General features: G+C 34.7%; 2 protein-coding genes across 4 annotated transcripts; one reads left to right on the forward strand and one right to left on the reverse strand.

The window, feature by feature from the left end:
• Positions 1-1,752: 1,752 nt before the first annotated feature.
• On the reverse strand, positions 1,753-6,168 carry LOC114366906 (UDP-N-acetylglucosamine transferase subunit ALG14 homolog). 3 transcript variants are annotated; one of them, XM_028323935.1, is made up of 6 exons: positions 5,926-6,168; positions 3,544-3,777; positions 3,321-3,460; positions 2,444-2,548; positions 2,260-2,319; positions 1,753-2,160 (listed from the first exon to the last, which is right to left on the reverse strand). In XM_028323935.1, the coding sequence occupies exons 2-6, from the start codon at positions 3,719-3,721 to the stop codon at positions 1,984-1,986; spliced, it is 660 nt and encodes a 219-aa protein (XP_028179736.1). In that variant the 5' UTR covers positions 3,722-3,777; positions 5,926-6,168; the 3' UTR covers positions 1,753-1,983. The 3 variants fall into 3 exon arrangements, with proteins under 3 accessions (XP_028179736.1, XP_028179735.1, XP_028179734.1); XM_028323934.1 differs by having other exon boundaries at positions 2,402-2,548; positions 3,544-3,767; positions 5,926-6,166; XM_028323933.1 differs by having other exon boundaries at positions 2,402-2,548; positions 5,926-6,165.
• A 2,373-nt stretch (positions 6,169-8,541) lies between these two features.
• LOC114368962 (E3 ubiquitin-protein ligase RNF14) lies at positions 8,542-18,234 on the forward strand. The gene is made up of 7 exons (XM_028326263.1): positions 8,542-9,051; positions 9,495-9,569; positions 9,686-10,202; positions 10,999-11,384; positions 16,972-17,207; positions 17,327-17,474; positions 17,792-18,234. The coding sequence occupies exons 1-7, from the start codon at positions 8,758-8,760 to the stop codon at positions 17,918-17,920; spliced, it is 1,785 nt and encodes a 594-aa protein (XP_028182064.1). The 5' UTR covers positions 8,542-8,757; the 3' UTR covers positions 17,921-18,234.
• The last annotated feature ends 2,569 nt before the right edge of the window (positions 18,235-20,803 follow it).

A 20,803-nucleotide genomic window follows, 5' to 3' on the forward strand; every position in this document is an offset into this window, starting at 1 on the left:
TAGAAGGGGAAATCGTTGAAATTGGAGTAACTGATGGGGATGAATGGGCGTATGGCTAATTATGGATATGATATAGATAAGAAGAAAAGATTTTAAAACAAATCTCTTCAATCAAAACCAGATAGTTAATCAGTGCTGGAGACAAAGGAGAACATTTCTAGTATTTTGATAAAGTCGTGCTTAAGAAATAGAAAATAAAATAATTATTTATAAATTGTTATGCTTTAAGAAGGAAATGTTGACAATTGCTTCAGAATAGTTAAGCAATAAAGAGTAAAATAAAAATTAAGAGAAAGTCTAACATTTAATGTTACTTAATACATTTTCATCTCATTTTCAATAAATATTTTTATTTATAAATTATATAATGTCCTGATCTAAGAAATTAATAAATAAAATATATATTGAAAGTCGTGATAAGAATATATTAATAAAAATTTCTAATAAAAAAATATTTTTATTTATTAACCAATGCCATTAAATATCCTTTAACATTTGCCTTAAATTATTTATCAACTTCTTAATTAGTATTTTTTTTAGTACCTTTCTAACTAATGTTGATATTGATTAAGAAACTACGACAAAGATTGATTATTCTTTTTCATTGGAATAATTTTGTACTAATGTCATGATCAGTAAAAAAAAATTATTTTTACAGATCATAGAAAAACATTAAAAAACAACACAATTTATACATTCCAATAAAAAAATTCCTTCTTTTAATTTGTTACAGGCATTTGCCTTTTTTTTATGCAATCTTAATTAGTATCTTTAGACGTTCATTTACAAGATTCCCTATGATACCGCCTTTGTTTTCAATTAACAAGGAAAGGAATTAGCCAACTGTTTCCATAAATGTTTTGAAAATGTCACTTGCAGAAGATTGCTACCATAGTTTCGAAATGCAGTCCATCACCGTGACATTTGTCCACATTTTTTCTGCAACTTCAGTAACCGTAGTATATATAAAGTAAAAAAAAAAAAAGCGTTTGGAAAGGAAAACCACACGAATATATACAAATAAAATTTAAATAAGGTTGTACTACCAGGAGAAACAAAAAATAGAAACAGCAATAAACCATAAAACGTCAGCTAAGTAAACTGTATAACTTGTTTTCTTCCGATCAATCTCATGTTGTGTTTGGATGAGGGAGGAAGAAGACAAATTGGGAAGAAATAAGATGAGTTCTATATAGGTCTCACTCTTATATCTTTATTTCAATTTAAATATTTTTCTTTTATTTTCATCATCTCAACCAAACACAACATAATGTATATATTTATTCTAGTAGGCTATGATTTACTAAAGTGGATCCATTACTCCAAAACCACATTGATATAGATCTATAAGCTAAGACTACTAGAAATAAACTGTTTCTGCACTAGCTAGTAGTCACTAATGCACTATTCCCTTTTTTCCATTTCTCCCTAAAGAAAAAGGTGCATCAGCTTTAAATGAAAGTTGATGTACCACTTAGTTTCTTTATTAGAAGCAACTGCCTAATATGAAAGAGAGAAGAGTAATCTGCAGCCTAAAAAAAATCCAACCAATTTTTTTAAATTTTTTGAAGATGCTTGTTGGATGAAAAATAACAGAAATCAATAATCTATCTGAAATAAAGAGTAATACCAATTTGGTCTAACGAATATTCCCGTCATCAAATTCAAGATCTAGGTGCTAGTTAGCAAGAAAAGTTAGAAAGTAAGCGATACTACTACAAAGAAAAAAATCTTTCTAAAGTCGAGTAATAGGTAGTTATCAAAAAACGGTTTCACACCCCACAAATTTGTATGTAATCAAAATCTCTTTGAATATCTTAATCTTCTTATCTTCCTTTGTCCTTTTGAAAAAACAAAGAATGGCAATCAATTAACCTATAAAAACACTTTGACAAATGCAGGGAGAACTTAAATATAATAATCAATACAACTATGAACCATGGAATGCAGCTTTTGCTTAATGATATTAAAGGAACCAATTGGTTACATGAGTCGACCAACATAGGTAGCCCGGGGATACTGTCGTTGCAGCTGTGGCCACTGAACAAAAAGTTGATCAGCCATCCGCAACTTGTACAGGAGCAGGCCACTCAAGGAGAGTCTTCTCACTCTTGCAATACTCTCAACGTAGAAAATTAATGACCATCTGATTCCCAGTACCTGCACAGAAGCTTGAACAATTTCAGTAGAATCATAAATTATCAAATGAAGTGGATAAATGAAATTATGGAAATGATAGAAGAATAAGGGAATATGAACCTTAAATATGAATGCAATAGCACAGAGGGGAATGCAAGTTCCAGGTCCATTGCAAAGTATCTGGACAGTAGCAATACAGAATCACTTCAAATTGTAACAAAATAAAATTAATAATAGAAGCAAAGAATGATAGACATGGTACCACTTCAGGTCTAATTTTAATCATTAGCCATAGCGCATGTACCATTGCAACTAAAGTAGTCCAAACGGAGGTTATATATGATTGACCAACTTCCCTACTCCGATATATCTTCATGAACTGTGCAGTATCAGTGACCCTTGTTGCATTCTGCAGTAAAATCTATTTCTGATCAGAATCTGTAAACCAGCAAGCAGAAGTGAAATTCAAAACCCATCAAGCTCTAATTAAAACCAACATATTGCATGTCAATAGAAGAAAATAGAAAACAGAAAAGGTCACGTTTTTTTTATCAGTTAGATAGATATATATTCTCTATTTCCTGTCCCCAAATCTGCAACTTGGAAAAGTTTGAGATTATCAAACCAGAAAGAATGGCAGAAATCAGCAAAAGAAACTATTGATACCATTCAAAAAATACGGACATTTTAATTTAGTATTCAAAAATAATTTCCATCAAGGATGATGGCAGTTTAAAGACTACAAAGTTCTTGTGACAATAAGCTATTATTGGATTCCTAGATACACTCCTGCAAGAAAACTATAAAGCATGGGGCAATGTTGCTTTGGATCTACCTATTCAAGCAACATTAGTAGTAGTCATGTTTCGAATCATCAGTCAAAGCTAATTATTGTCACATCTAAATATACAGGACTTCAGCCCATAATTTTCCTATAATTATCAAATGAAAACATAGACAAAATGTTAGAACACCTATTGCTATAGCCATCAACATACATCATTAATAATTTGATTCATATGTTGCAATAAAGGTGCACCAAGTTAAAAACTACCCAATTTATATTGTAGAACTCCCCCCCACCCCCACCAAAACACCCACACATACACACCAAAGTAAAAAAAGAAAAATAGAGTTCATTGGATAAAAGGTACTTCTAGAGACATAGCAAAAAATAGAACCTCAGCAGCCAGGGAATTCTCCAACAACTGAGCTTTTTGAAGACTCATATTATCAGTAGCAGCAGCAATGTAGAATCTTGGATTAAACCTATCTTTCTGTAGCACTACCAATAGATTAAGCATCTCAGCAGTATGACCACCTACAGCAGATAAACTATAAATTTGTGGAATTCTCATGAAATGTTTTGATATGGATGGAAAAGGAGGAAAAGTGAGTGCAAACCTGATCCTAAAATAATAAGGGTACTAACAGGTTTTGAAGCCCTTTTGCTCAAGGGCCTGCTGCTACGATATAAGACATAAAGGAGACGAACCAAAATCAAGGAGACAACAAAAATGGCACTTGAAAAGACAGCAATTGAAAATATACTAGAGAAGCTGCAGCCATTGCTTTTATCCATCAGAGGTAGCTTCAAGATATCAGTCACAGCTACACTTACATCTTCACTGCAGAATTCTGGAGAAAATCAATGTTGAAGATAATATTAGTTTCATAAGCATCTATTTATACTTACAAGTACATAACTGCGTATATGGAAAAGAGAGACACATTGCTAGAACAAACACTGCATACAAGACTAGATTTTGCATATGCAAGTGTAGGAGACTAGCCAAAGGGCAGAAACAGAAATACAATTAAGTGTACATACACAGTCACACACACACACACACACACATGAAGTTAAAACTTGGTGCATAATCTTGCCATATCAGATTACTCATCCTCCTCACAAATCTCAGCCATCACACCCCTACCAAGTGTGAGATCTTTAACTATCACGATCCCCTGTAGATTAGAAACTTTGCAACTGGGTTTTCTTTTACCAAAAATGGGCAACCAAGCCATTTGAAATCCACATAGGAAGTTGGTATGCATTCATTACCCATAACTCCAACAGTGGCACTGAGGCTTCATTAAAGATTAACCTTTTAATTTCTAGTCTTTCTCCTATAGATTCACTCATATTCATTCAGTCAAAATTTAGAGTAAACAAACAACTTGGTTCCTAAGCAAGGCATATAATATAGTGACTAATTCAATACTTCTTTGTTTTAAGTGCACTACTAATTGTTCATTTAATATTAAAGGCAAAGCTACACAAAGTTGCAGCAAATGGAACACTACTGCTCCAATGGCCCCGTTAATTGCTGTGCCAGCTTGTTTTAGTGAACGTGACATGTGATTGATTTTTTTGAGTTTTAACACATTAGGAATACAGAAGGACTAACAAGTGGTGTGATAGAAACTGGCCTAACATGGTATCTTAAAAAATAAAAGAACTAAATCAGTCACTGAAATATATATCCTTGTAACAAATTCACCTGACATGGCCTATATGTTTCATGAATCAAATTCATTGACTACTATTTACCAGGAAAACAATACCAGAACAAATACAGAAGCAGACAACCATTCATTTATGAAGTTTTTAACCTATTTAATTCTGCCAATAGGTTTTTAAAATGTCCAATACAGTTTGTAAAATCTCAATGGTAGAAGACGGGCAGCCAGCATGGTGCTAGAAAGATCTCAACGAGAGACCAATCTCATTAATATCTAAGTGTCAATAATTTGTGCCTATTAAGACACTGATATAAACTGGGTATTTTATTTAAAATAATAGGGAAAATCTCCCCCAAATCTAGCTTAAAACTTACAAAAATTTGAGCATCTGCACCTCTCTGGCCCAAATGCCCTGGACCTCTCTCAAATGACAAGTTGACCTACCTCCCATCCCCTCTACTATTTACTTTGTAATGTCCTACCCGTTCTAACTACCTCATTCCAACTGATTGGTTGAGTTGTTTAAAAAACAACCATTATTGAGGACATTGCACACCTAGAAAACCCATCATCATATAAAAAAAAAACTCATTTTTCTAACCAAGCCTGGAAAATGAAACCCAAATGAAATTTCCTGTGCTTTTTTTAGCCGATATGGAAAAAATACTATCTGTTCAAACTTCAAATTGCATTTACTAGGTTCAGAATTCAGAGGTCACAGTATTACGAAACACTGCGTGAGGGAACTAATCAATATCAAGAAATTCAGTTTGCACACAAGTGATTACGTGTGGAAGGGATTGGAAGAGATTGGAGCCGGAATTTCTTCACCGCAAAAGCAGAGAAGAAGCAATTCAGAGATTGAGGAAGGAAAAGTTACAGAGGGTGGAGGCTTAATCATCAGCATCATGCATTCCTTTCAAACTAAAAGGCATTTGGGATAGGTAAAGGCCAACAAACAAGTGAAACAGGACAAGAGGTAAAAATGAACAGGAATACATTCAATAGAAGGAAGGAAGGATAAAGTGGAATATCCTAACCTTCATAACAAGATTTAAAATTGTCAAAAAAAATTTATCTCTAACAAACTAAAAATGATACCATTAAAATAGAAAACAAATTTCAACCAACAACGCGAGTGTGTTAATAACTCCCAACTCTCAGCAAATCATATTCCATCGTAATTAACTCCCAACTCTCAACAAATTTCACGTTACACTGAATTTTAGCATATAATATTATTGAATTTACAAACAGATTACAACGACAGATCCAATACAAAATAAAATACATTATACAGATAACAGATGCGAATCTTACCGATCAAAGGCTCGGAATCGGCGAAAGCGACGTAAGACGGCGTGGGAACGCCTCTCTTCTATACTCAGAAGACGAAAATTTACCGAATCGCTCTAATTTCCTTCAAAATTTACAACACTATTTACATCTTTCAGAATTTTAGCCAGCTAGTCAAAAGGTATCAAATAGTATCTTTAAAAGAGAATATCCTTGCAAAGAAAATGAAAAGGGAAGAAGAAACTTTTTTTTTAATAAATAAACTAACAAGGAACATTGTCAAAAAAAAAACAAAAAAACTAAGTAATAACTAACGTTTATATAAAAAAAATTGATTTGTGTTTACAACTTTAACAATACAATCATTGTCAGTTGTATTTTTTTTTTTTATGTAAAAAATTTCAGAGGAGAAGACGATGGTCCAGTCTAAGATAGAAAAACCTTCGGCTCAAAAAATGTCTCGCTACTTCTCAGTTGTTTCATAAATTTTTTTTTATAGAATATGTATAAGAGTTATATAACGAATATATTTTCTTTTTAGAAATTAAAATTATCTTTTATTGTTTTTCTTTTCATTTTTCTAAATAATTTTCATTTTTCTTCTTGGAATTAGGAGGCCGAAAAAGATGAAATGTTTGCTCTATCTCAAGATTTACTATTTGCGGCTCTGGTAGCTTTTTCTCTTGAATAAATTAATTAATTAAGAAAATAAAAAATCTATAAATAGTATTTACTACCAAGGGTCAACCTTTTGTTGGATTGAAGATTATAAGAGAAGTTTCTATAATTTAATAATAGAAGTTGAATACTTTAACAGTGTGGGTTCTATCTAACTTTGACATGCCTTTCGAGATTAGTTATGATGTCTTTTATTTGGGATTGAATTGTGTACTAATGCATTATGGGAAGGTTATGACATATGCATTTCGATAGATGAAAATGTGTAAGAGAAACTAGCCTACACATGATTTGAAATTGGCTGCAATGGTGTTTGCTTTGAGAATATAGAGACGTCACTCTTTTTAAGAAAAGGTTGACATGTTAAGTGATTTCATGAGTTTAAAGTATTTGTTGAACATAAGAAAGGGATGTTGTGGGAAGATCTTGAAAGACTGATTTTCAGTTGATGTATCACCTAGGCAAGGCAAACATAGTAGTGAATGCTCTAAGTAGAAATATAAATCATGTGTTCGTTTTGACGGTGAAAGAGTTAAAATGAGTGAAAAAGTTTAAAGATATAAATTTATATATAGAGATGGATCATGATCACTTTAGTTGTGACATAATTACATTATAAAGTGTAATTTTCTTGAGACCGCAAGGGAGAATAGTTGTTAAACTCAACTTTGTGCAAGACGAATAAGTTGTTGAGGACTAATAAAGTCGTAGACTTCAATTTAGGAGATGATGTTATCTTAAGATTCACGGTTAGAGTTTGTGTATCTTAGGACTCAAAAATAAGACAACTCGTCTTAGATCAAAGTTAAAAGAGTATGAAGTTATGTCACAATTTGTGGTGGTTTGGTATGAAGAGGAATGTGGTAGAATATATGACGACTTGTCAAAAAGCTAATGGCATCAAGGATATGTTGGTTTGTTGGTATGAAGAGGAATGTGGTAGAATATATGACGACTTGTCAAAAAGCTAATGGCATCAAGGATATGTTGGTTTGTTGCAAACGATGGAAGTTCCTAAATGAAAATGGAGTAATATCATCATGGATTTTGTTGTGTGTTTCCTATGACAATAAATGTGTTTAATGTTGTATAGGTCATTGTTCATAGGTTGTGAAGTATGCTTACTTCTTACCTATTAACATTATGTATTTTCTTTAGAGATTGACTTAATCATATATAAAAAAGTTTTTACACGGAATACCTTCGAACATCACATATGATGGAGATTTGAGGTTCACATCAAGATTTTAGTAGAGTTTGTATTGGGTATTAGGCACAAAGTCATGACTTAGTTCTACTTATCACCACAAATCAATGGTCATTCCAAGAGTATAATTTAGTCACTTAAGAATGTGTTTGGATCATCTTGGTAGTTAAGATGAAATTCTACCTTGAGTAAAATCCACCTACAATAATAATATTAACATAAGTATTGAGATGTCATTAATTAAAGTCTTGTATGATGGGAGGTGCAAGACATTGCGATATTAGTATCAAGATGATAAGCACCAATATGTTGTATCGGAGTTGATAGAATAAACGATATATAAAGATAAAAAAGAATTAAAGAAATATGAAGATTGTCCAAAATTGTTAACAAATATAAGAAACCTCTTGATTTTGAAAAAGATAATCATTTTTTCTAATTAGTCATATTTGCTATAGATGTAGGTAGGAGAAAAAACCCCTTCATTAGACCCTACTAAATTAACTCCTAAATAAAGTAATACATTTTGTATAATTTAGTTTTTTTTTATAATTATCATAATTTATAAAAAAAATCAATTAAAAGTTAATTTTTAGAAAGTTATAAGTAATATCAATCAAATGATATTTTTCTGATGAACACTAAACATATGATAATATTAAATTTTATCTTATTTTTATCCTGGTGGCATAGCCTATTAAATCTTATTTTGACCACTAAACCAGTCATAACTCATAAGAAGGACGGTCTTGATGGAATTAAGATTAAGATATACAGTATTTTACAACTAAGAAAGAACAAAATAAAGTGCCAATGCAACAGCGCGCGGCGGAAGACTCCTCCTCCTTCACTCCGAACCCTTCTTCTCCTCACCAAAATTTTGGCCAACCAAACCACCGCAAGCCCGCACGTAGGAACCGAGGTCCACAACAGCACCACCACCACCAGACTTGCAATACCGTGTCGTCAGCATGCCCGAACCGGCTCCTTCTTCTTCCAATTCTCACTCCGTGGAGGACAATGTAAACGTTGAAGCCACTGGCACGCCGCAAAATCGCCATAACAAGGACGGTGCCGGTGCCTCCGAGATCAACACCGTTGACGGCTCCGATCGCGTGGCTAGTTCAAGCAAGGCCGAGGAAGGAGACGGTGATGATAATGATGATTATATTCAAGCCAGGGTTGATAAGTTGCTCTGTAAAATCGAGGAACCTGAATTGTCCGAGGAACAGATCAGAATCAATGATCAATCGCAGCAAGATGAGGTAGAAATAACGCTGTAGAATCGAAATCGGAATTAGTGTTTCAGCTAGTGTTTTGTACTAAAGTTAGGACCAAGCTTAGATGTAGTTGCTTTGGTGTTTTTGACTTTTTGTTTATGTTCTCCTATGAATTTTAGTTTTACTTCGGTAACTATGTAGATATAATTTCTTAGGTGCTTTTAATAACGTTTTCCAATCAAATAGTAGCTTCATTTCGGTAATCTATGTTAACCTTTGATGCAAATCTTAGTATTACGCAATTTACTCAGGTGAAACTCTAATTTTGATTGGAGAACAGTACTGCATTCTAAGTTTTGTAGGTTATTAATAGCTAAAACTCGATTCTCATTGAAAAACACGGGGAAAAAACACTTAAGAACTTCATTTAAGTTTTGTCGTATTGATTTGATGCAGAAGTATTATGGCACGTGATTTCTATTTTGTAGATACTTGTGGTGGAGTCAATTTATGGAGAAAACGTTTTCAGCCTTGAGAGGTGGAAAGGCCTGCGTTGTTTTCAGGTGTTGCTGCTGTAAACCTAATAATATAGTTTTGGCTTAGTTTTGTTACAATGAAGATTCTCTGAAACCTAATACTGACTCTGTTATTATTTCTTTTTTTTTTTTCCCTTCCTCAGATACATATAAATGTTGATGTTTTGGGTGAAATTGCCATTACTGCTAACCTAAACTCTATCAATCAACTTGAGACTCTAAGCAGCAATTCAGATGAGTTCTTGTACACTTTCAAAGTTCAATATCTACCACCAATTGTTTTGACGTGTTTATTACCTAAGTCGTACCCAAGCGACCAACCACCTATTTTTACACTCTCTGTTAAGTGGTTGGAACCTGTGAAGATTCTGAATCTGTGCTACAAGTTGGATTCAATATGGGAAGAACAACAGGGTCAGGAAGTGATTTACCCTTGGGTAGAATGGTTACATAGTTCTTCTCTTTCTCATCTGGGATTTGATGAGGAAATCATACTTGGGCCTTATGGCATGAATTATGTCCAGGATGAGCGTGTTATTTCAGGAGCTGAATGCATTGATGTTGATATTCCTTTTTTACGAAGTTACAACGATGAGAGACACAATGAGAACTTCCTCAAAGAATTGCATGATTGTAACATTTGCTTTAGTGAATATGCAGGTAAATTCCTATTTGTGCCTGATAATTTATACACACTATTACTCTTCAAAGGAAAGCCTGACTTGGTCTTACACAAAGTTGCAACTAATTTTAAATTTCAGCTTATACCATTACCATCACAATTCACAACAGAGTTACCTTCTCTTGTTGAGACTTGGGACTGTATGTCTGTTCATCACTGTTTATAAACAGTTCTTTAAACTTCATTGTGGTGAATCATTAACAGTTTGACTTATTGTAATAATTGGTGCTTTATTATTTGGTAGGGTATCAATACATAAGTTTTATTTTGTTCTAAACTAATTATCCAAGCATACACATATTTGACTAACCTATGCTAGCTTATGTTGTAGTAGACTAATATGAACATTTTCATGTTGTTAAATGAAACCAGATGTTTGGCTAGTTTTGCTCTAAATCAAGTCCATGGCTTCATGCCATTTCAATCCCAATATTGCTTTTGACCTTATATTAAATCCCTTTACAGTCTTTGCTCTGGTTGTAAAATGGATCTTACTCCTTGCCTATTCTATATTTTTTTGCCCCATCTTATGGACTTTATAATTCTATATGTGGAAAAGCTAATGCTATACCACATTACCACTTGAGCTAATACAATGCTACATCTTTCTATTGACATGCATGGATATTATCGTTTGCATTGTTGGCCTCTAAAGAAGTTTTCTTTTAACTATGCTTTATTACTTATTTGTAAGACTTGATTCTGCTTTTTTCTCCATGTTTGCTCAAATAGAGTTAATATTGAACATGGTTCTTATGTCTGCCACTTTACCAGGCTCTCAGTTCATCCGGTTACCATGTGAGCATTTTTTTTGCCTCAAATGCTTGCAGACCTTTGCCCAGATACATGTAAAGGAAGGCACTGTTAGTAATCTTAAATGTCCTGAAGCAAAATGTGCAATTATGATTCCTCCTGGCCTTTTAAAACAATTGCTGGATGACACAGATTATGAGCGCTGGGAATCCATGATGTTGGAAAAAACACTTGCATCAATGTCTGATGTTGTTTATTGTCCAAGGTGTGAAACACCCTGCATAGAGGATGAAGACCAGCATGCTCAATGCCCAAAATGTTACTTTAGCTTTTGTACCCTTTGCAGGGAACGACGCCATGTTGGCATAGCATGCATGAGTCTAGATATGAAGCTTCAGATTTTGCAGGTATGGTATTTGAATCCATAATCAGACAAATGGTTTAGTTGTCAACTTGTCATAGATCACAGGCATGATTTTTTTTATTTTTTTTTTTGGTGAATACAGAGGTATGTATTCTTATAACCAGCATTTACTTATATTTTAAAGGTGTATTATATGCTAAAATGTATTTGATTGATGATGAAAATTTTCAAACTTTTAATGAGAACTATTAATTTAATGTTAGATTGATAGTGTCAATAAAAAAATATTGAGTGGTGTAAGTTTAACAATACTTACTCCTATAGTAAGCAGATCTCTACAGCTCCACCCATATGTAGCTGCTTTTGAAATTCAATATCTTAATTACTAGCTTTTTTTGCCTTATCTTTGAGCCCAAGAGATCAAAGAGAATTGAGAAAACTAATAGAGTGAGATTGATTGAAAATGAGGATGATGCAAAAAATGTGTGATACATGCTCTATTTGTAGAGCTTATTAGTAACTAACAACTAACAAATTAACTAATCAACCTTACAACTAAATAACTACTCTTAATTAACTAGCAACCTCTAACCACCCCCAAATGTGTGATTGATCCTGTCATTGTCTTGATTTGAGTCTAGTCTGTTGCTAGTTACTATTGCTCTTGATGTTCAAAAGGTATGTATTTTGACACGTCTTTCTATTCTATTATCATTTTTCTTGATTTTTGGCTGTAATTATTTAACCAAAAAAATGCCTCCAGTTTTCTGATTTTTGTCCTTATTATTGTTAAACTCAGAAAAGGTTAGGCCAAAAACTGCTGCTCCTCATAGAGATTTCTCATATAAATACACTTTAATTACAATCTGTCAAGCTGATTTTCAGCCCAATAAATAGCTAAACTGCCATATACACAATTACAGCTAATTATCCTGATTTTCAGCCCAATAAAATAGCTAAACTGCCATATATACAATTACAGCTAATTATCCTAATTAAGAGAGTAATTGTTACAAATAAATGTGCAATCCCATACAATTTGCTGTGACATTTAATTCCGTGCTGTGACATTTAATTCCGTTGACATCCCCCCTCAAATTGATGCCCGGAAATCGACTAGCATCAATTTGCTAAGTAGAAAATTGTGTCGCTGACGTGTTAATGTTTTAGTGAAAATGTCAGCTATTTGAATGGAAGTTGAGATGTGTGGTAGACTGATGACTCTTCGATCATAGGCATCGCGAATAGAGTGACAGTCAACCTCAATATGTTTAGTCCGTTCATGGTAAACTGGATTCGCTGCAATCTGTATGGCACTGGTGTTGTCAGCATGCAGCGGAGTTGGTTGTGCTTGAGAGAATCCAAGCTCTGTGAGGAGACCACGCAGCCATATTATTTCGGAACAAGCGGCAGACATCGCGCGATATTCTGCTTCAGTGGAGGACTTTGAGACTGAATCTTGTTTCTTACATTTCCATGAAATAGGAGCATTCCCTAGGAACATACACCAGCCAGTAGTGGATTTTCTTGTGTTTGGACAACCAGCCCAATCAGCATCACTGTATGCTTGGAGTTGTATGGAGGAATCAGCAGGAAAAAACAGACCATGCTTTGGGGTGCCAAGGAGGTATCTAATGATCCGTTTTACTGCTGAAAGATGCAAATGCCTCGGAGATTGCATGAACTTACTCACGGTGTGGACAACAAAAGAAATATTTGGGCGAGTGATAGTTAGATAGATGAGACTTCCCACGAGCTTGCGATAGTGAGTGGGATCATCAAGAAGTTCACCTTCATCTCTCCGATATTTAACATTAACTTCCATGGGAGTGTCAACAGGGGTGGCATTTGGGAGTCCAGCTAGTTGAACCAAGTCTTGAATATACTTGTGCTGACATAGAGAAATGCCTTGGTGATGATAATGCACCTCTAAACCCAAGAAATAAGTGAGATGACCTAAGTCTTTCATCTGAAAGGTTGAATGCAACTGATTTTTTATTCTAGAAACAGCATCTTGATCTGAACCAGTGACCACAATGTCATCCACATAAACAAGAAGCACCACGATGCCTTTAGGAGTCCTTTGTAGGAAAAGAGAGGGATCATACTGACTTTGAGTGAATTCAAAAATAAGTAGTGTCGAGCGAAACTTTTCAAACCATACTCTTGGTGCCTGTTTTAATCCATATAAAGAGCGTTTCAGTTTGCAAACAGTATTAGGTGAAGGGGTAGGCATACCATTAGGAAGCTTGATGTAAACTTCCTCCTTAAGGTCACCGTGAAGGAATGCGTTTTTGACATCCATTTGATGTAGTGGCCAAGATTGTGAGGCAGCAAGAGCAAGAATAGTGCGCACAGTTGTCATCTTGGCGACCGGTGCAAAAGTCTCATCATAGTCCAGTCCATATTGTTGCTTATTTTCAAGCACAACTAAACGAGCTTTGTAACGATCTATGGATCCATCCGAACGCAGCTTTATAGAGAATACAAACTTGCTACTTAAAGGCTTAACAGATGTGGGACATGGGACTATATCCCATGTTTGATTTTCTTCCAATGCTAGAAGTTCAGTTTCAATAGCTTTCTGCCAACAAGCATTCTTCATGGCCTGGCTATAAGAGGAAGGGATAGGAATAGAGGATAATGAGGCTGTCATGGAATGGATATACCTGTCTGGGGGCTTAATAATGCGTGAGCTGCGTCTTGGAGGAGCTGGTTCTGGTTCTTCTACTGGATCAGCAGCCAAGGAATTATCTCGAAGGGGCCCTTGAGGTTCTGTCTGTTGATTTTGGTTTGCAGTGCTACGTCTGCTGTAGGTCAAGAGAGGTTTAGGAGATGGTTCTCCTGCATGAGAGTTAGAAAACAATGGCAAAACAGAAATTGGAGAAGAGGTAAGGTCAGGATATGATGCAAAAAAGTATACATTTTCTTGGAAAATGACATTTCTAGATACTCGAATCCTACGGATGGTAGGATCATAACATAGAAAACCCTTTTGATGAGGAGAATATCCAAGAAAGGCACATTCAACAGATTGTGCAGTGAGCTTGGTGCGTTCTCTTGGAGGAAGATGGACATAACACACACAACCAAAGATACGAAGATTTGAGTAATTGGGTGGATGACCATATAACCGATTGAAAGGGGATTCATTACCTATTGATGGAGATGGCAATCGGTTGATAAGATGAACTGCAGTGGAGAGGGCTTCACACCAAAAATGTGATGGCACATGAGACTCCAGCAAAAGGGTGCAGACAACATCAAGCAAATGGCGATTTTTTCTTTCCGCTACCCCATTTTGTTGTGGAGTTGAGGGGCATGACCTTTGGGATACAATGTCATTGGATTGCAAGAAGTCCTGAAATGAGTGTGACATTTATTCTCCCCCATTATCAGAGCGAAAGATTTTTATTTTTGACGAAAATTGGGTCTGAACAAAGGCATGAAAAAATTTGAAAGTGGAAAAGACTTCATCTTTTGATCGCAGAAAATAGACCCAAGTGAAGCGACTATAATCATCAATAAAAGTTATGAAATATTTATAATGAGCATGAGATATAACCGGTGCCACCCCCCAAACATCACTGTGGATGATTTCAAAAGGTTGTGTTACATTAGACTGATGTGTTGGAAAAGGCAGAATTTTACTTTTACCAAGTTTACAAGGAATACAATCAAAGTGAACAGCATTGAGAGATGAATTGTGTTTATTTCCAAGATAATTAGATTTGAGCAAGTCATGAAGTACATTTGCGTTTGAATGTCCAAGACGCTTATGCCACACTTGGTAATCAACAATAGCAGAATTACAAGAAACTAAAGGCAAAGAAAGACTGGAAGGCAATGAGAATTGGATTGGGAAAAGGCGTCCAACTTTAGGCCCCTTCGCGATTATCTTCCCTGAGTGTTGATCCTGCACAAGACAACCAGACTGTGAGAATTGTACTTGACAATCATTGTCAACTAATTGACCAACTGAAATAAGATTACTAGTGAGACCAGGAGAAACAAAAACATTGGTTAGAGATGGAGAAATATCACCAGTGGCTGTGATAGGCAAAGGATTTCCATCAGCGGTGTGTATCTTAAGGTCTCCAAGATATTTTTTGATATTAGTAAGAAATTGAGCATTGTTGGTCATGTGGTTGGAAGCCCCCGAATCAAAATACCAAGGGGGAGAGGATTTACCTGAGAATCCTAAAGCAGAGAATGCTGAAATGATCATTTGTTGAACCATTTCAGGGGTCATAGTCGGAGCAGGATCAGGAGCTTGTTGCTGAACAGGTGTTGGATTTACTGAATTATTAGGAACAGATGAATCAACTGAGGCTGTAAAAGCTGTGACATTTCGCTTGGGTGGCCTTATGGGGCATTCTTTAATAATATGTCCATCCTTTTTGCAGTAGTTGCAGAATTTGTTCGGACAGTTAGAAGCATAATGTCCAAATTGCTTGCAACAGAAACATTGAACAGTACGCATGTCATGGCTTTTTGGTTTTCCTCGGGCCACATATGCCACTGGAACAATAGCGGATTTGTGATCTTCAATGATGGACTGTGTAAGGAGGCGCTGTTCTTCACGCAACAGAGCATTAAAACATGCATCCAGTGATGGTACATGATTTCTATGCATGAGGTTGGACCGAATACCTTCAAAATCAGATCTCAATTTCATAAGAAATTGATCACGTTTAGTAGTTTCATGAACTGTTTGGACTGAATTGAGGCCTTCAGAAGGCAAGTCCGCATAAACTATATCAGTGTATTCAGCCCAAAGATTTATGAATTGAGAGTAAAAATCAGAGATGGAGAGACTATCCTGTTTAAAGGTAGCGATGTCGTGTTCAAGCTGAAACCTTCGAGCTTCATTGTTCTGACTGTAGACTTTCTTCAAGTAATTCCACATTGTGGCTGCTGTCTTGTAAGGCCGAAGATTCAGGACAATGTTGGGATCGACAGAGCCTAGGATCCAGGCCATGACTTGAGCATCTTTGACTGTCCATTTGGCGTGTTCAACCTTAGCTGTGTCTTTGTCAGGGACGGGAGAGCTGCTGTCAACATGACCCCATAAGTCTTTTCCAGTGACAAAGATCTAGAATTGGAATGCCCAAGCTGAGTAGTTTTTGCCATTAAGGCGAACCAAGAGAACATCATACTTTTCGGTAGACATGAAACAAGGGATGGTAATCTGGACTGGGAAAGAAATGACCAAGAAACAGAAAAAAACAAGGACTTGGAGAGAACTGGAACTTGGACAAGGCTGAAAGAACAAGGAAAGAAGTGCAGACTAGGGTCTTGGATCGAAACCTAGGCTGATACCATGTTAAACTCAGAAAAGGTTAGGCCAAAAACTGCTGCTCCTCATAGAGATTTCTCATATAAATACACTTTAATTACAATCTGTCAAGCTGATTTTCAGCCCAATAAATAGCTAAACTGCCATATACACAATTACAGCTAATTATCCTGATTTTCAGCCCAATAAAATAGCTAAACTGCCATATATACAATTACAGCTAATTATCCTAATTAAGAGAGTAATTGTTACAAATAAATGTGCAATCCCATACAATTTGCTGTGACATTTAATTCCGTGCTGTGACATTTAATTCCGTTGACAATTATAGGACCGTCAAAATTTGTCTCAATTAAAGGAAGATCAAAAGCGAAGGGAACGTGAAAAGATCAATGAAATGCTCAATATGAAAGAAATTCATCGTGATTCCAAGCTGTGCCCTTCTTGTGACATGGCAATTTCTCGAACTGAAGGTTGTAACAAAATGAAATGTGGTAACTGTGAACAATACTTCTGTTACCGCTGCAACAAAGCAATTGATGCATCAGATCCATATGGACATTTCAGGTATTTGGCTTTTTAAAAGCACTGTAAAAATACTTTTACTTGATTTGCATCTGCCCAAGATTCAATGTAAAAAATTCTTCTGGAACTTGTATTTGTTTCTTTTTTTTTATTCATTCAAGGGATGGTTCATGTGAATTGTTCCCACGAGAAATGGTTGATTCCTGGGAAGAGCGCATTAATCATCGCCAGGCGGTAGGACAACTACAGGCTGAGCTCTTTCCTCAACATGGCTTGGCGTGTCCTAGTTGTCGTCAATATAATCCAAAGGTGAGTAAAGCTTTGTGTTTGTTCCTTACAAAAACATGGCACGAAAGTATTTGTTGAATGTATTTGATTATTGTTGAATTACTGAATTAGTGGAGTCTATGACTTTGATTGGGATTAAATATTATGCATTTGGTTAGCCTATGATATACCTGTGGTGAACTCTATTTTACTATCTACTACAGAAGTGACCTTCCAGTTTTCATATTGTATTACTACAGAAGTGAACTTCTATTTTACTGTCTATTTTGTTGTTTGGAGGACAGTTTCTCTGTCATCACTAACAACTTTCTCTATTGCCATTTTGAATTCTTCAACAGATTGGAAATAATAATCACTTGTTTTGCTGGGCATGCCAACGCCATTACTGCTACTTATGCAAAGCGATTGTCAGGCGTGGCACTAAGCATTATGGACCAAAGGGCTGCAAACAGCACTCTGAGGGATAGTATAAGCACAATCCCTTAGAATGTTACAGGTTCAATACGTTCTTCCAGACTGGTGAAGCCACTGTGATCAAATGCAAAGGTGGAAACCATCTGCTAAAAGTTCAGTGAGTTTCAATTGTATTTTGTAACAAAATAAAATCAATATGAATAGGATGTGTTTCAATTACATTTGGATTTCGGAAGAGGTAGTGTAAAAGGGTTAATTATATGGCTGTAATGGGAGTAAAGCCGAGTCATTTTTTTTTAAAAAATATTCTCTACCTCATTTTTATTGTTTTTCCGATACGTCGTCTATAACATTATTGATTTTCCAATCCGAAAGCACAAAAGTAAATAAAGATGAATGACAGCACTCGTAAAGAACAATTACATAGAACCCCAAAGCACCAAAACATGATGTAAGAAGCCACTCGGTTTATCCCTTTTGCAACAGCTTCAATTAATGAATTCTTTGATGATGACGGACCCTGTCGACTACTCCTCTTTTACGAGAATCTCAGCGATCCTACACAGAATAAAGAAAAAGTGTCAGTTTTGTTTGGTTTTCCCAGACAGGCTTTGATTTTGCAATGTCTTGGTAATTTTTAGTTACATAATTGACTGAAGAATCAACTTCACCGCTTGGTTCTAGTTCTAAAGTTATTGTCAAAGCTAATATCACCAAGAGAGATTTTGAGTTGAACCTCTTGTGAATGAAAAAAAAGGATCATGATCACCCGTGATTTACAAAAGTCCAGCATGATTGTGCTATATGTACTTCAAGCTAGTAGAGTAGCATTCAACAATTAAATCCGAAGTGAAAATATAATGTAATCAAATGATTTGTTTTATAAATTCAATTACAACAAATTGATAATCTAAAAGTTTTTTTTATATAATAATCAAGTTATAGATTTGCATGTATGAGAAAGTGATATCTAAAGTGATTTTTAATTGATTGATAGTATAACTATCAATCTATCAACTTTAAAATAAATAATAGTATATATGTAAATCAACTTTAAAATAAATAATAGTATATATGTAATGATAGTGTAAGCACTTTTTACACATAATGATTTTTATAGTTATTACCTTAAAACTTATACTAAGAAATAATTTTAATTAGTTCACAGTGTAATTTTTTTATCTTGATAATGCACAGTACGTCTATTAAACTCCAAAATTATTTCTTTTTTTATCCTTACTTTTTATTCAAAATTTTTAATAAATTAAATATACTATTTTTAATTTTATGTGCAACTTTATTCTATTTTAAAACACATCAAACATAATATAAATTTCATATATTCTATCTCATTCTAATATACCTATCGAAATAAAATACTCTTCTTTTAATACCACATTTTGGGTTATTATTTTATGCAAATTTTCTTATTTTTTACTATTAAAATTTTACACTTGTGAAAATAAAAGGATGTTAGTTCATAAAGAAAACAGAACAATTAGTATGTACTACACAATAGTATGCATAAAAACTAACTCAATTTTTTTAAAAAAAAATAAAGCACTCACGGATATTTAAGTTTTTTTTTTCTTTCAATATATGGAGTGGAACTAAAGACCTAAAAAATAATTATCATATAAGTGTAATGAAAACTGTAGGTCAATTCTTAAAGAAAGTAATTACCATATATACAATAACATGGATAAATTTTGACTCAAAAATTGATTCTTTTTTCAATAAAACGCTCTTAGACAAAATGTAATCTGATAATATTCTAAAGATTTTTTTTTTCAATATATGAACAAAAGAACTCACTCTCAAAAACTTCATTCTAAAATTAAAACTTTCACTCATTATAAAAATAAAAGACTCACATCTATTTTTTTTTTCGGAGCATCTTAAAAGCTTGTTAAATGTTAATATCCTCTTAATATAATTCAGCAAAAGTAAATCCTCTTAATATAAACTGCCGTAGGTTTAAACCAGAGATATTCGTTGCAAAAAATTCAAACAGAACAAGGTGTAATAAAACTGCAGCAGTAACCTGGCGGGGCTCTCTTGTTCCATTAAAATAATAATGCATAGCTGTATTAATATTTAATGATAAAATTTAATTTTAAAAATGGTGAAAACTATAGTTTTAAATGACAGTAAAGGATAGCACTTCAATCTTAGGAAACAAAACATGTTTTTTTGTTTGTTTTAAGGAAACCCTTTTTTTTTTGTTCAACTCGCCGTCGTGGGTCTTCGTTTTTCTATCTTTTTTAAATGCTTGGTTACGCACCCTCTTCATTGCTTTGTGTTGGTTTAGTTATTCGAATTGGGTATTGATGGGTGTATCTTCATGTCGTTAATATGCTTTCTTGGATGTGTTTTGCTCCGTCACCAAGTGCACTTCCAACGCCAATGCTTGTTCAGGTTCTATTCCTCTACTTCTTCTGCATTGATGTTGGAAGACAACGTGTTTGATGAAAGTTCAAAATCTCATTACACCAATTTTGTGATTAATAGGCCTGCACCCCATGTTCCCGCAACAAGGAGGGAGTTGTTTCCTTTAGTGTCTAGGGTGTTCAAATCACTGAGTTGGAGTGTTGCAAGAGAAGGTTTGAGAGTTGGGTTGAGAGTCATGGGTTTTCTCATTCAATCAATTGCTTTAGGATCATCATTCACGCGTTTGCTTTGGCGGGGATGCGTTTGGAAGTGTGGGCTTTGCTTAGAGATATTGTTGGCTTCTGTAATGAGGCTAAATATGATACATTGAATTGTTTTCAGCTTTGCTGGATTCACCCCAGCATGTGGAAAGATCCGATGTTGTGTTTGATGTGCTCATAAGAGTGTTTGCATCCAACTCTATGCTGGAAAATGCTCTTGATGCGTTTGTGAATGCTAAGCATGTTGGGCTTGAGCCTGATAATAGGACTTGCAATTCTTGCTGA

This window comes from Glycine soja, chromosome 9 (assembly GCF_004193775.1).
Source record: "Glycine soja cultivar W05 chromosome 9, ASM419377v2, whole genome shotgun sequence".
In the NCBI taxonomy this organism is placed as follows: Eukaryota; Viridiplantae; Streptophyta; class Magnoliopsida; order Fabales; family Fabaceae; genus Glycine; species Glycine soja.

Bases quoted from the DNA above. Each gene is read 5' to 3' on its own strand.
- LOC114368962 (XM_028326263.1), top strand. From the start codon at position 8,758: ATGCCCGAACCGGCTCCTTCTTCTTCCAATTCTCACTCCGTGGAGGAC. The intron at 9,052-9,494 runs GTAGAAATAACG...TCTATTTTGTAG, and splicing joins ATCAATCGCAGCAAGATGAG to ATACTTGTGGTGGAGTCAAT. The intron at 9,570-9,685 runs GTGTTGCTGCTG...TCCCTTCCTCAG, and splicing joins AAGGCCTGCGTTGTTTTCAG to ATACATATAAATGTTGATGT.
- LOC114366906 (XM_028323934.1), bottom strand. From the start codon at position 3,721: ATGGATAAAAGCAATGGCTGCAGCTTCTCTAGTATATTTTCAATTGCT. The intron at 2,549-3,320 runs GTTCTATTTTTT...ATTTTACTGCAG, and splicing joins AGAATTCCCTGGCTGCTGAG to AATGCAACAAGGGTCACTGA. The intron at 2,161-2,259 runs GTTCATATTCCC...GCTTCTGTGCAG, and splicing joins CTATTGCATTCATATTTAAG to GTACTGGGAATCAGATGGTC.